Genomic DNA, 15,465 nt, shown 5'->3' on the forward strand with positions numbered 1-15,465 from the left:
CAGCCTCAGCCTCTTGTTACCCATTCTAAAACTGAGTTATCTTTATACTGTTGTAAGAGTTTGTATATTCCAGACGTGAGATCTCTATCATGTGATATATGATTTGCAAATATCTCCTCTCTTTCTGTGGTTGTCTTTTTGCTTTCTTGATAATGTCCTTTGGTGCACAGAATTTTCAAATTGGGTGACATCCATTTTATGTTTCTTTTGCTGCTTATGTTTTTGATGTCATATTTAATAACTTGTTGCCTGATCCAAGTTTGTGAAGATGGCACCTATGTTTCCTTCTTAGTTTTATAGTTTTCGTTCTTACATTCAAGTCTTTGATCCATTTTTAGTTAATTGTAGTGTGTCGTGTGAGCAGAGATCCATATTCACTCTTCCGCTTGTGCTACCCGGTTGTCCTAGCACCATTTATCAAAAAGAATACAGTGGTCCCTGTCTAGCCAGTTTTGTGATCCACAGATTCTGTTACCTGGAGTCACCTAGGGTCTGAAAAGGTTACATTTGATAAGGTGTCTTGAAAAAAAAGAGACCACATTTATATAATTAGATTACAGCATATTGTTACTCTATTTTATTACTGTTGTTCATCTCTTAACTGTACCTAATTAATAAATTAAGCTCTATTATTAAGCTTTATTATAGGTATGTACTACTTCTTTTATTAAATTTAATCCTAAGCATTTTGTTCCTAATTTCATTTTCAAATTGTTCATTCCTATTGTGTAGAGCTACAACTGATAATTGTATAATGATCTTGTATCCTGCAACTTTGCTGAGCTTGTTTATTATCTCTGATAGTTTTTTGGGGAATTCTTTAGGATTTATTATATATAATGTCATATCATCTGTAACTAAAGGTGATTTTGCTTCTTCCTTTCCAATCTGGATGCCTTTTATTTATTTTTCATGTCTAATTGACCTGGCCAGAATCTGCAGTTATAATGTTGAGTTAGAAATGGCAAGCATTGGCTGGGCTCGGTGTCTCAGCCTGTAATCCCAACACTTTGGGAGGCCAAGGCAAGTGGACTACCTGAGCCCGCCAGTTCGAGATCAGCCTAGGCAACTTGGTGAGAGCTCAACTCTACAATAAATCAAAAATTAGCTAGGCCTGGTAGTGCATGCCTGTAGTTCCAGCTACTTGGAAGGGTGAGGCAGAAGAATTGCCAGAGCCCAGCAGTTCGATGCTGAAGTGGCCATGAGTGTGCCATCACACCCTAGCCTGGGTGACAGAGTGAGATTCCAACTCAAAAAAAAAAAAATGAAAAGATGGCAAGCGTTGACATTCCTGCCTTTTGTTGCCTTCAATACGTAGACCATTTTCTTGGCCTGTGTATGTGAATGAGTCTTCCTTTGGGGATATTTTTGATAGCCTTTTGATTAGACAGAACTTTTCACTTGTCTCTATTTGTATATCTTGTACTACATGTGTCTCCATGCCCCAAGCCAAGTTCACCCCTCTGCCCTTCTCAGACCTCAGAAGTTCATGTGAGTGCATGTGATATGGACTTTTACTTCATGTGAGCCCTTCACCTACGTGGCATGTGTCTTGGCTGCTTTCTGAAGTCTGCCACCTTTGGGTTTCTTCTGCTGCTTATTTGCCTTGCGTGCCTTTCGCTACATTTCCCTCACATAGGGTCTAGAAACAGCTTAATTTACCTTATGCATTTTTTTTATTCTCTAGATCATATCCATTGCCTAGTTCTGAAGTTCAGTTTGTTATATGATATCCAAAAAGAAAATTTAAAAATTTTCTTTCCTGTGGTGCTGTTTCTATAGGATACCCTAGTATTTTTTCTCCTTTTCTTTTTTTTATTTTTTTTTTCCCCCTTGCGTCAGGGTCTCACTCTGTCACCCAGGCTGGAGTGCAGTGGCACACTCATGGCCACCGTAGCCTCAACCTGTTGGGCTCAAATGATCCTCCTGCCTCAGGCTTCCAGTAGCTGGAACTGCAGGTACATGCCACCATGCACAGCTAATTTTTTGTAGAGATGTGGTCTTGCTGTGTTGCCCAGGCTAGTCTCCAGTTCCTCCTGGACTTAAGCAATCTTCCTGCCTCAGCCTCTCAAAGTGCTGGGATTACAGGTGTAAGCCATTGCGCCTGGCTAGGAACCCTAGTATTGTCATCTAAAGTAAATTTTCTGTTGGTTGTTGATGTATAGAAATGCATTAATTTAATGTATTCAGCACCCTTTCTTTACTAGTGTGAGTAAGAATTTATTTTCTAGCCAGGCATGATGGTATGCATCTGTGGTTCCAGCTACTTGGAAGGCTGAGGAGGAAGGATCACCTGAGCCCAGTAGGTCGAGGCTGCCAGCCTGGACGAAAAGAGTGAGACTCCAATTAAATAAAAAAAAAAAAGAATTTATTGTGAAGAGAGTTTTCTACATTTAAGGTTATATTATCTGCAAATAATTAAATTTCAGTGTCATCCTTTCCCATTCTTACACTTTTTATTCCGCTTTTGTCCCTTCTCCTTTCTCTCTCTCTTCCTCTTGCTAGTTAGAACCACCAGTGCATTGTTGAGCTGCAGTGCTGGTATTCTTTCTTGTTCTCAAAGAATATGTTTGTAATGTGTGCTGTGTGCTTTTTAAGAAATATATCCTTTACCCAGTTAAGGACGTTCCTTGTATTCTAAATTTAAGAAGTTTGTTTTTTTTTTAATAAATGGATGAGAAATTTTAGCAAACTGCTTTTTCTGTATCTGTCAAGATGTTGACAGAATGTTCTCCTTTAGTTGATGTGGTAAAGTATACTAAAGGATTTTGTAATGTTCCATCAGTGCATCCATGAGATAAGACTGCATCCATGAGATAAGACTGCCTTGGACACTGGTATGTCTGTTTCATGCATTGCTAGATTTGTTACTCACACTTGGTTTTGAATTTGCATCTGTGTTCGTGATTGAGATAAAGGTTGCTCTGGCCTCATTAATGATCTGTATGTTACTTCTTACCTTCTTCAATTCTATAGTAGTTTGGACAGATTTGGAATTATTGCTTATTGAAGACCTTTAAAATTGCCTCAACCTGGTATTTTCTTTGTTGGACTTTTTTTTTTGGCTTGCCCTTGGATATATGTAATTGCATTAATCACAGACCTTAGTTTCTGAAATACTATACTCTTTGAGTTTGCAGATTTAATGGCTGTACACAGTATGCTCTCATCTTTTACATTATTTCTGTACCACTATATTTTTATTTCTAAAAGTTTTTGCATTTTTCCCTCTTAACAGTTTTTCAGAACTCTGTCAGTTTGTTAATATTTTCTCTTTTTGAGTCAAGAGTCTTACTCTGTCACATAGGCTAGACTGCAGTGACATGCTCATGGCTACCACAGCCTCAGCCTGCTGGGGTCAAGTGATCCTTCCGCCTCATCCTTCCAAGTAGCTAGAACTACAGGCGCACACCACCACGCCCGGCTAATTTGTTGATTCATTGTAGAGATGAGGTCTCGCCAAGTTGCCCAGGCTAGTCTCAAACCCCTGGACTCAAGCAGTCCTCTTGCCTCCGCCTCCCAAAGTGTTAGAATTACAGGCGTGAGCCACCGCACCCAGCTTGTTAGTATTTTCAAAGAACTAACTTTTTTTTTTAGTTGGAGTCTCACTGTGTCGCCCAGGCTGGAGTGTAGTGGCACACTCATGGCCACCCCAGTGTCGACCTGCTGGGATCCTTCCACCTCAGCCTTCCAAGTAGCCGGAACTACAGACGCAGGCAGTCCACTGGCCTCGACCTCCCAAAGTGCTGGGATTACGGGCTGAGCCACCAAGCCCAGCCAACTATATTCTTACTAAATGTTTTTTTCCTGCTTAAACTATTACTGATAGAGGTATGTTAATCTCTCACTGAGGGTGGGTTTTTTTCTTATAGTTTTGTCATTTTTGCTTATATATTTTGAAGCTACATACTATTTTACTGTTGTTAGTTGGTGGAGCCTATATTATAACTTGACTTTTTTACCTAAAGCTTCCTTTTGTCTAATATTAAATTTTGATGCCTCAGCTCTATTTTGGTTTGTGTATTTCCTGATGTATCTTTTTCCATCCTTTTTTAAAGCTATTCTGTACGCCTATGTTTTAAAATTTTTCTTATAGTCAGTATTTAATTTCATTGTGTATGAGGTTTTTTCCTCCAGTGTCTTAATTGGAGCATTTGACCTATGTATACTTCCTGCCATTCCTGACATATTTGGATTTAAATATGGTGCATCTTATTTTATCTTCTCTTTTTGTTCTGTCTTTCCTCTCCACCCCTGGGGATTCTTTTTCTCTTTATTTCTACATTCTTTTGGATTTATTATTTTTTAATTCTCTTTTTCTCTCCAATAAATTACGGATAATTTATGTTATTTTGGTAGTTATCCTAGAAATAGCAGTATATATACCTAACTTACCAAGTTTTACTTTAGTCTTCCTCATGGGCAGTGTAACATCTTGTAATATTTTAATTCTATTTTAATTACCTTGTCTCACACTAATAATGGGTCAGTTAAAATTGGTAATTGATTAGATAAAGAAGATATAAAGGGAGTGAAAGTTTTTTTTTTTTAAACGTGGTTTAAATGAGATTAATTCAGTTTGCGACATGTAAGTTTGTGATGCCTGATACATATCCAATAAAGATAGCCACCAAAATATTCAAATCCATAATGGAGGGGGTAGTCTCAGCAAGCGATATGTGAGAGTTATCAACATTTAGATTATTCTAAAGTCACAGGAAATGGAGTAAATCACCCAGCAAGAGAGGATAAACAATATCAGAAATGAAGAATTCTTTCAGTGAGCTTATCAGCAGACTAGACACAGCAGAAGACAGAATCAGTAAATTTAATAGTAAGTTAATAAAATTATCCAAACTGAAATTGAAGGAAACACCGAAAGAACGAAGTACCCAAGATCTATGGAACAATATAAGACAATCTAATATAGATGTAATTGAAGTCCCAAAAATGAAATACACTGCCTTAATGTGGTCTCAGGTAGCTAGTACCCCTCAGGAAGAAGCAAATTCAGACTTCTCTAGTCAGCAACTTAGACTTCAAAGGACTCCTAGATAAATCTCTAAAATAATATGAGATTATAGTCAAAGTGTCACAAACCCAATCAGGAAGCTAGACATTATGGCCTGAGTTAGGGGGAAAGGAAGAATCAATTAATCCATTAAAACTTAAGATACTGGAATTAACATCTTGAATACAGTGGGCAAAAGAAACAAAAAGGATTGATAATATGAGTAAAAGGCAGAAACTATATAAAAACTCTTAGAGGACTTAATAGATTGCATAAAACTGAATATTAAATTATAACACTTCTGAAGAAATATGTCGAATGCAGCAGAAGGTGGAGAGAGGGAGAGTGTGAAAGAAATGGAAAATACGGGAAAGGGGTTACAAATTGATGACCAGAAGCTCTGTTGCTCTGTCTAGACAGAATTCCACCAAGAGAAAGAGTGAGGCAGAGGCAGTGTTCGGAGAGGAGATTTTAGAGTTGATGAAAGACACCACCTCACAGATTCAGGAAGCTCGATGAATTCTGAAGCAAGACTTAAAAAGAATCTACATATTGACACATCCTGATAGAAATTCGGAATGCCAGAGAAAAAGACATAATCTTCAAAGAGCTGTTGTGATAATGAGGAAGTCAGAATATAAATGTGCTCAGAGCAAACGACCATCAACCTAGAATTGTACATCCAGCAAAAATATCTTTAAGAACAAAGATAAAAATAGATAAATCTGTAGAACTGGGCATGGTGGCTTACACCTGTAATCCCAGCACTTTGGGAAGCTGAGGCAGGAGGATTGCCTAAGCCCAGGAAATTAAGGCTGTGGTGAGTCGTGATCGTGCCACCTGTACTCCAGCCTGGCAACAGAGTGAGGCCCCAACAAACAAACAAGAAAACAGTAAAATTTTTAAAAATTAACGGGGCACTGCTCACATCTGTAGTCTCAGCTACTCAAGAGGCTCGCTTGAGCCCAAGAGTTCGAGACTGCAACAAGCAGTCTCGCCACTGCACTCTAGCCTAGGCAACAGAGAAGACTCCATCTCTTTAAAAAAAGAAGAAGGGAAGGAGAGAATTGGAAAGGAAGAAGAGAAGGAAAGAAAGAAAAAGAAGGGAAGAAAAATACATTTCAAAGAAAGGATTTGAGGGAGAAGGAATATAATTCCCAATGAAAGGTCTGACTTGCACAAAGGAAATCTCTTCTAATCAACATCTAACTGGTTTGTGAGTGTGTGAGTGTTTGTGTGCATTTTAATCCAGTCTTTTTTTTGGAAGAGTAAATCTTCCAAATCGGTATAAACGCTGCCTATAAAAAAAAAAATCTTGTGAAATTAAATAAAAACCAAGATAGAATAAAAATTTGCTTCTGCACATAGAAGACAGAGTCGATTTGGCACCTCTCAGCACATGTCTGTACCCTAACTTCAGGGGGAGTCGGGGAGGGGGCTTTCTGACCTCTCTCTTGGGATATCCAGCACTGATAAGGAAGAATATCCACAAGTTGTTTGACAGCCAAACAACATGAAACTCACTTTCCAGGACTCGTAGAAAAAATTATTGTGGTATTAGATAGAACAAAAATAACTATGTGCTGTACAAACTCACTTTTCAGTTTAATCAGACTACCCAAACTGTACGATACTGCCACTCTACCAAATGCAGCCTTTTCTTGCTCACTGATGAAGTCTCTCATGTGAGAAGTGGTAGTGGCGGTAGGTGACGGCGCTGCTTTGAAACTGTCCTGCAAATACAAAGCTGAACAGAGGAAAGGCTGGTTTCACGAACCTTCGAGATGAGACTTTGAGGTTAATTAACTGGGAGTCAACTCTGCTCTGCCCTGCAAGTCTAGAAGCAACGTGGAAAATCGAAAACGGAACTTTCAGAGTTTACTTCCACTTGATTGCAGAGTCAGGTCTAAAAGGTGGAATATTAATACAGATTGAGTAACCCTTACGTGAAATCCTTAGGACTGGAAGTATTTCCGATTTCAGCACTTATCATTTTGAGCATCTGTAATTCAACAATTTGGAATCCAAGTGCTCCATCCAGATGTCCTTGGAATGTCATGTTGGCACTAAAACGTTTCTGGTTTTGGAGCATTTTAGATTGCAGGTTTTTTTCTTCTTTTTTTTCTCTTTTCCTTTTTTAATGTCTGTTGAATCTATTAAGTTGATGTCATGACCCACTTGTGGGTCATAATCATTTGGTTTCAAAAATCCTGGCGTAGAAAGTTGTTTCTAATGACTCTGATTAGCAGACTTTCTTTTTTTTTTTTTTTTATCTGAAATGCCTTCATTTCATTGTTCCTGAAAAACACGGTGAAACCTGGTACACGAGTGAAGATGTTACTTTCTCCCAGCTCACTGCAGAATTCCGTTGCCCTTTAGTTTCTATTGTTGTTTTGGAGTCTGCTGTCAATCTGATAGGGGATGAGCTTTCTTTTTTTCTGGGTAATTTTATGAGTTTGTTGACTGCGGTCTCTATAGTTTTGCTGGAGTGTAGTTTAGGTGTGCATTTCTTTTTAATTAGTTCACAAAGTGTACTTTGTGCTTCCTGTACCTGTGGAATCATGTCTTTCATTGGTTTAGAAAAATCTCTACCTTTATATTTTTTTAATCTCATCTGTGCTCTATTCTATTTTTCCTGGGATTTCAGTTGTATGTGTTATTCTATTCTCATGGCTCTTAATATCTTTCATATTACCTGTTTCCTTGTCTCTGTGCTACAGTCTGAGTAACTTATTTCAATCTGTCTTCTACACCTTTTTTTTTTTTTGAGTTATACTCTCACTCTGTCACCCAGGCTGGAGTGCAGTGGCACACACACAGCCAGCGCAGCTTTAACCTGCTGGACTCAGGCAGTCCTTCTGCTTCAGCCTTCCAAATAACTGGAACTACAGGTATATGCTACCACACCTGGCTAATTTTTTGATTTATTGTAGAGACGAGGTCTCACCCATGTTGCCCAGGCTGGTCTTGAACCCATGGGCTCAGGTAATCCTTTCACCTCGGCCACCCAAAGTGCTGGGATTATAGGCTTGAGCCACTGCTCCCGGCCAAGTTTACCCTTTTAAAATCTACAATTTGGTGGTTTTTAGTGTTTTTCACACTATAAACCATTGCTATGATCTAATTGTCTTAATCACTCCACTACATCTTTTTTGAGTTGTAATTTGTTTTGCTGGGGAGGGGGGTTATTTATTTTTTACAGTTATATCTTTCAGTTGTAAGAGACTCATTTGGTTCTTTCTGTTTGCCTCTAATTTTTAAAATCAGTATTCTATGCCTGCTCCATTGTATGTTTAAGTACTCTATAGTTACTTTATGTTCTGTGACAGACATACTTGAAATCTTTTTTTTTTTGAGATGGAGTCTCACTCTGTCGCCCAGACTGGAGTCCCGGCCACCGCAGCCTCAACCTGCTGGGCTCCGGCGATCCTTCCTCCTCAGCCTTCCAAATAGCTGGAACTACAGGCATGTGCTACCACGCCCGGCTAAGTTTTTTGATTTATTATGGAGATGAGGTCTCACCAAGTTGCCCTGGCGGGTCTCGAACCCATGGGCTCAGGCAATCCACTCATCTCAGCCTCCCAAAGGCGGGGGATTATAGGCTGAACCACCAAGCCCGGCTACCTGAAATCTTAGGGGCCTAAATTAATTGCTTTATTTCTTCTGATGCTCACTTGTGCCGTTTTCATTTCTTTTTTGTGTAGTAATCTTTGATTTAAGTCGTGTTTGGTTGACCTTAATCTAGGAAAATTTTAAGTGTCAAAATTGAGAATTCTTTTTTTAGAGGATTTTTGGTTTCCTACAGCAAGACGCAAGACCTGGGATCTCTCCAGCCCTCCTCCATGTTCTTTTGTTTAATGAGGAATCTCAGGTTTAGCTCCCCACCTTGCTTAGACCCCAAGCCCCAGTTTCACCCACATGGCCTGGAGCCCTTGCCTTTCTAATCTCTGATCTCAATTTCAAATCATAGCTGCAATTTATTTTATGTTCTCCTGTAGCCTCTCTTTGGGATTGACTTTTCTTCCTGTGATTCTAATAATGCAAACAATACAAACTGTTTTATATTGAATCTGGTTGGTTTTTAGCCAAGGGTAAACGATGGAGTTGCCAGATTATCTGGTCTGCCATATTGCCAGAAGGGAAGTAAAATTAAACCCCTTTAAACATGTGTTTATATGAAGACAGTTGTTAGTATAGCCACACACAAATTACCCCCACCAAATTGCCACTTGTGTTTCATCCAGCTTTTACTGGTACCAGGACATTTTATGAAAAGCTTTATTTTCTTCTCGGGTAGACTGTTTTCTTTATAATTAATAATCACTTAAAATCCGACCAAGTTCACTTTTTGTTGTACATTGTGGTTCTCACAGGATTATGTTGACAAAGAGAAGGCAATTGCCAAAGCCTTGGAAGATCTTCGAGCCAACTTTTACTGTGAACTCTGTGATAAGCAATATCAGAAACATCAGGAATTTGACAACCACATCAACTCCTATGATCATGCACATAAACAGGTGAGGAACTTGCTAACAGAGGAAAAGATACTTTATATATTGTTATAACTGTTGAATTTTATGAATGTACCCCAAAACACTGTCTGTGTTTTTTTGTGTCTCTATCTGAAGTCATCTGACATACTTAATTTTTTTCAGTAGCAGAAATCCTGACTTAGATACCACTCCACCCCCTGCTATTTTAAGTAGAATGAAGGATTGTGCTTCATAAATCTTGTATAATGTTTTTGACTTCGAGTGATTTCTAAGTTCTTATTTAATTTTGTAGTTCAGCTGAGGATCACTGGGAGCTTTGTTTTCATTTCTTCCCTTTTCTCCACATGTTAAACTTTGAAGAGTTATTCCAGACTATGGTCCTTTCCACTGACGTATGTAAGAGTTCATGTTTTATTGGCTACTTTTTCCCATCAGTAAGTCATTTTGTTATTCAGTGTACATTGGAAGATAGATAAATCCTGAGAAGGAAAATAAAATGAGATGATGTCTTTATTTTAAAAAAAACAAAAAAAAAAAACAACTGATGCTGCATGTAGAAGAACTGAGAAATAAATACTTTCTTTGCAGTCTCCCCCCACTCCCCATGTTAGAAACTAAACTTACACCTAACTAAAGATGGCAATAATTCCTATGAGGGATTTTAGAAGGAGGAAATGAATTGTTAGCTCTATAGGATTTAGTCCTTGTTAAAGAAGTTTGAGCCATTTGTTCTGTGGCTTTAGCGTAACTCACTAGGTCTTTGAGGAAATAGAGTAATTATATTTGTTAAACTTGTCAAATTCGTTAGTGTTACTGGAATGACATCTCTTAAGCTGAACCTATTGAACCAAGGTTTTTGGGAGGCTGTTAGGTTTTTTTTTTTAACCTTCATCTTCCAACCAACCATAACATTTCAGTGGCAGTCTTTTACCAAGTTTTATTTACTCATACTAGAACAGGGAGAGTTTGTAAACTGGTTGTAGTATTATACTCTTTTGCAATAATCTTTTCTACACCTAACCAGTTTAAAATTCTTCAATTTGTAGAGTTATATTCGAGATACTTTTTGATTTATTATTCACTTTTGGATTTTTTTTTACCCTTAAAAAGCAAGTTTACAGCTCTTACTTCACATGCCAAGGTAAAAGAAAAAAAGCAAGTCTATACATTACTCATGTTTGGGTTATACTTTTCCTGGTTTACTTTTTTCTAGTAAAAACTTTAGATGCTCAATGCATTATTGCTAATTCCATAAAAACAAGTAACCTGAAATTTTTAATAATAAATAAACTGAAAAACTGGAAAAATTTCCTGGATAAGCAGTTTCACTGTTACACTGTTACACAGATCAAATGGCTCAAACTTCTTTAACAAGGACTAAATCACAGCTCTGGTGGCTGTGAGCATGTGCACTGCACTCCAGCCTGGGTGACAGAGTGTGACTTTGACTCAAATAAAACAAAACAAAGAACAAAAATAAAATTCAAGTAGCTGAAACAATAGGCATGCGCCACCATGCCTAGCTAATTTTTTTAAAAATTTATTGTAGAGATGAGGTCTCACCAGGATGTCCAAGCTGGTCTCGAACCCCTGGGCTCAGGCAGTCCCTTCACCTCCCAAAGTGTTGGAATTGCAGGCATGAGCCACTGTGCCCAGCAGGACATTGTTTTTAATATATTGTGACCTCAACTTAATTCAAAGAAGAGAAATTTAGAGAGCATATATATAGATAAGATGTATTGACAATTTATGTTCCTCCAAATATTTTCTGAAAAAGAAAAATGTAACAGTGAAACTGCTTGTCCAGGAAATTTTTCCAGTTTTTCAGTTTATTATTAAAAATTTCAGGTTACTTGTTTTTATGGAATTAGCAATAATGCATTGAGCATCTAAGGTTTTTACTAGAAAAAAGTAAACCAGGAAAAGTATAACCCAAACTTCAATAATGTATAGACTTGCTTTTTTTCTTTTACCTTGGCATGTGAAGTAGGAGCTGTAAACTTGCTTTTTAAGGGTAAAAAAAATCTTATCAAAGTAAAATAGGACCAGGCGCTGTGGCTCATGCCTATAATCCCAGCACTTTGAGAGGCCAGGTGAGAGGATTGCCTAAGCTCATGCATTTGAGACCAGCCCCGGCAACTTGGCAAGACCTCATCTCTACAACAAATCAAAAAATTAGCTGGACGTGGTGGCGCATGTCTGTAGTTCCAGGTACTTGGAAGGCTGAGGCAGAAGGATCACCTGAACCCAGCAGGTCGAGGCTGCAGTGGCCGTGAGCATGCCACTGTACTCCAGCCTGTGCAACAGAGTGAGACTCCAACTCAAAAAAAAGGAAAACAGACTTACAAATTAAATTTGAAAAAAAAAATACAGAACTAGTAAATTTCACATCGACACCATCAATTTAATGTAACGTATGGTGATGCTTCAGTGATGATGTTCTCAACCTGCGTTGAGAAATCGTAGAACTTGACAGCTTTGGGTCATTTGAATCCAACGTATTTATTCACCCGCTCACCTAGTGTATTCTCTCACCACTTTTCTCTACTGCAGTGGTTCTCAACTGGAGGAGATTTTGTTCCCAGGGGGCACTTGGCAATGTCTGGAGGTGTTTTTAGTTGTTGCAACTATGGGAGTGATACTGCTGGTATCTAGTGGGTGGAGGCCAAGGGTACTGGTAAACACACTGTAATGTGCAGGAAAATCCCTTGAAACAGAGGCAGACTGGCGATCAGTAGTGCTGAGGGTGAAAGTCCCCATTTGTTTAGAATGAGTGGAAAACTTGACAATATATACAATACTGTCATATCATTTGGCCTTTGCTTAGTACAAACAAACCATTATCATTTTATGTGCCCAGTTACATTGTAATCATTTATAAAGTGCTCATCTAGACAATCCAGAATATTCACTTATTACTCTTTTAGATTATCATTAAAATAAAAATATAAGATTATGTTTCTCATACAGAATTTGTGGACTACCTATCCACTAGTATAGAATGCATCTGTGATCCTTGGTGTAGGAAAAATGTTTAGCTGGTAGGATAATGGATGCATGTGAGTTTATTTCTTCACCTTAATCAAAAGTTCGCCTCAGGTATTAAAAAAAACACAGATGAGCCGGGCTCGGTGGCTCAGCCTGTAATCCCGCGCCTTTGGGAGGCCGAGGTGAGTGAATTTCCTGAGCCCGCGAGTTTGAGACCCGCCTGGGCAGCGAGACCTCATCTCTACAATAAATCAAAAATATTAGCCGGGCGTGGTAATGCACGCCTGTAGTTCCAGCTACTTGGAAGGCTGAGGCGGAAGGATCACCAGAGCCCAGAAGGCGAGGCTGCGGTGGTCGGAAGCGGCCACTGCACTCCAGTCTGGGCGACCGAGTGAGACTCCGACTAAAAAAAAATAAAAAACAAAACACAGATGTAGTATGAACTTGGTTTTGTTTTGTTTTTAATGGAATATTCTTCATTTGGTTGAAATGTAGGCTTTTTTTTTTTTAACCTTTATTCATATTGCTGCCTTAATGTAGATGGTTGAATCTATCTCAGAACAGAATGTTACAACTTATGAAGAGTACTAACTTTTTTATAGTTCAACTCTTTCCTGAATTTAGAATTTCTAAGGAAACTGCGAGGCCACCACACACACAGCCTGTAATCTCAGCTACTCAGGAGTTGAGGTGGGAGGATCCCTTTAGGCCAAGAGTTTTAGATCTGCCTAGGCAATAGAGTGAGACCCTGTATCTTTTTTTTTTTTTTTTTTTTTTTTTTTTTGAGTTGGAGTCTCACTCTGTCGTCCAGACTGGAGTGCAGTGCCTGTTCCTGGTCACTGCATCCTCAACCTACCGGCTCTGGCAATCCTTCCGCCTCAGCCTTCCAAGTAGCTGGAACTACAGGCACGTGCTACCACGTCCGGCTAATTTTTGATTTATTGTAGAGATGAGGTCTCACTTGCCCAGGCAGGTCTCAAACCCACAGGCTCAGGCGATCCACTCACCTCAGTCTCCCAAAGCGGGGGATTACAGGCTGAGCCACCGAGCCTGGCTGAGACCTTGTATCTTAAAAAAAAAAAAAAACTAGCTGGGCGCAGTGGTTCATGCCTGTAATCCCAGCACTTTGAGAGGCAGAGGTGAGAGGATTGCCTGAGCCCAGGGACTCAAGACCAGCCTGGGAAACTTGGTGAGACCTTGTCTCTACAATAAATCAAAAAAATTAGCCACATATGTTGGTGTGCACCTGTAGTCTCAGCTACTTAGACTGAGGCAGAAGGATCCAGAGCTCAACAGGTCGAGACTATGGTAGCGTGCCGCTGCTCTCCAACCTGGGCGACAGAGTAAGACTTCAACTAAAAAAAAAAAAACTAGCTGAGAGTGGTAGTATGTGCTTGTAGTCCTAGCTACTCGCGAGGCTGAGGCAGGAAGATCATTTTAACCCAGGAATTCAAGGCTGCAGTGAGCTGTGATTGTACCATTGTACCCCAGCCTGGGTGACAGAGTTGAGACCCTGCCTCAGAGAAAAAAAGAATTTCAAAGAAATCTTTCATTTACCTTGGTACAACACAGCTAAATAATCCCTAACAGGAGGAAGGGCATATTTTTCAATCCTCTTTGATGGCCATGAACTTACCATACAAATGGACCTACCACTTTCCCAAATTCATGCTCTAAAATCATAAAGACACCCTGTCTTGTCTTCCAGGAAGGCACACAGGATTATTATGAATCTGAGATAATAGGTAAGTACTTTCAACCCTGTATTAGTAACCCCTAGTTTGCATCTTCCATCAAAATTTCACCATTAAAATTCTTTAGAGAAATAATCTGTTATGTTAGTGGTAAACTATTAGTAGAAGTGGGATCCTAAACATACCCTGTCCTTTGTAAAGTACAAATAATCTCCTAAAAAGGAGCAACATGGTCACCCTCATTCATGGTGATTTTTTTTTCTGGGGGTGGGGATGTTGCGTGCCTTCCCCTATTCACTAGTTTTTCTTGAATTTTCCAAGATCTTGCAAAACCACTAATAGAAAAATATTAAGACCCTCTTAAACTTCCAAGATGTAAAAGATAATTAGACATTTTGGCTCTTTTCAGTGGTTTAACCCTAGTTTTTAAGAGGTCACTTTTAATTCATTTTGAAATCTCCAAGGGTCTTATAGGCCTTTCCATTTTTGAAGAGATAACCCAATATATGGTTCCTTTTTATGTGTTAGTTCTCATGTGCCTGAGTGTTCAATAAACATTAGCACTGATTGTCTCCTACCTTTTTATTTTTTTTTTTGAGTCGGAATCTCACTCTGTTGTCCGGCTAGAGTGCAGTGGCACATTCATGGCCACTGCAGCCTTGACCTGCTGGGCTCAAGTGATCTTTTCACCTCAGGCTTCCGAGTAGCTGGGGCTACAGACGTGCACCACCACACCTGGCTTATTTATTTATTTATTTTAGAGGTGAGGTCTTGCCAAGTTGCCCAGGCTGGTCTCAACCCCATGGACTCAGGCAATCCTCTCACCTCAATCTCCTTACCTTTATTGGCTTAATATAAGTCACTGAAGGATCGTCTGAGCCCAGCAGTTTGAGGCTGCGGTGGCTGTGATCATGCCACTACACTCCAGCCTGGGCAACAGAGACTCCAGCTCAAAAAAAAAAAAAGAGAAAAGCTCCTTGTTGTTAGTATTAGGACCAGTTTTCTTACAATTTCAACCTCTGGTAGTCTGATCCAGTTATCAAAATCGAGTATTGTAAAGCAGCTTCAGGAAGTCCTTTAACTTGTACAAGGAATCAGTATCTTTGTGAGAGGAAAGAATGCTTTCAGCCTCTCTCTTCATTCTGTTAAATAACCTTAGTATGAAGACCCCAATACTCTTTATAATTTCCCAAAAAACCTGAAGTCTTGTTTAATACCAAGGTCTGTTTCAGCTCTATGAATAAAAGGAGTGGTTTCCTGAACTTCAAATAGCTGAACT

The 15,465-nt window shown here is 39.1% G+C and overlaps 1 protein-coding gene across 1 annotated transcript in view; it reads left to right on the plus strand.

The window, feature by feature from the left end:
- Window positions 1-15,465, plus strand: part of GPATCH8 (G-patch domain containing 8) — a 100,690-nt gene that overhangs the window by 65,368 nt on the left and 19,857 nt on the right. The window contains 1 exon segment of the mRNA XM_021718493.1: window positions 9,385-9,528. Coding sequence (XP_021574168.1) covers window positions 9,385-9,528 — 144 coding nt within the window.

Source organism: Carlito syrichta, unplaced genomic scaffold, assembly GCF_000164805.1.
Source record: "Carlito syrichta isolate Samal-C Ts95f unplaced genomic scaffold, Tarsius_syrichta-2.0.1 Scaffold312243, whole genome shotgun sequence".
NCBI lineage: Eukaryota > Metazoa > Chordata > Mammalia > Primates > Tarsiidae > Carlito > Carlito syrichta.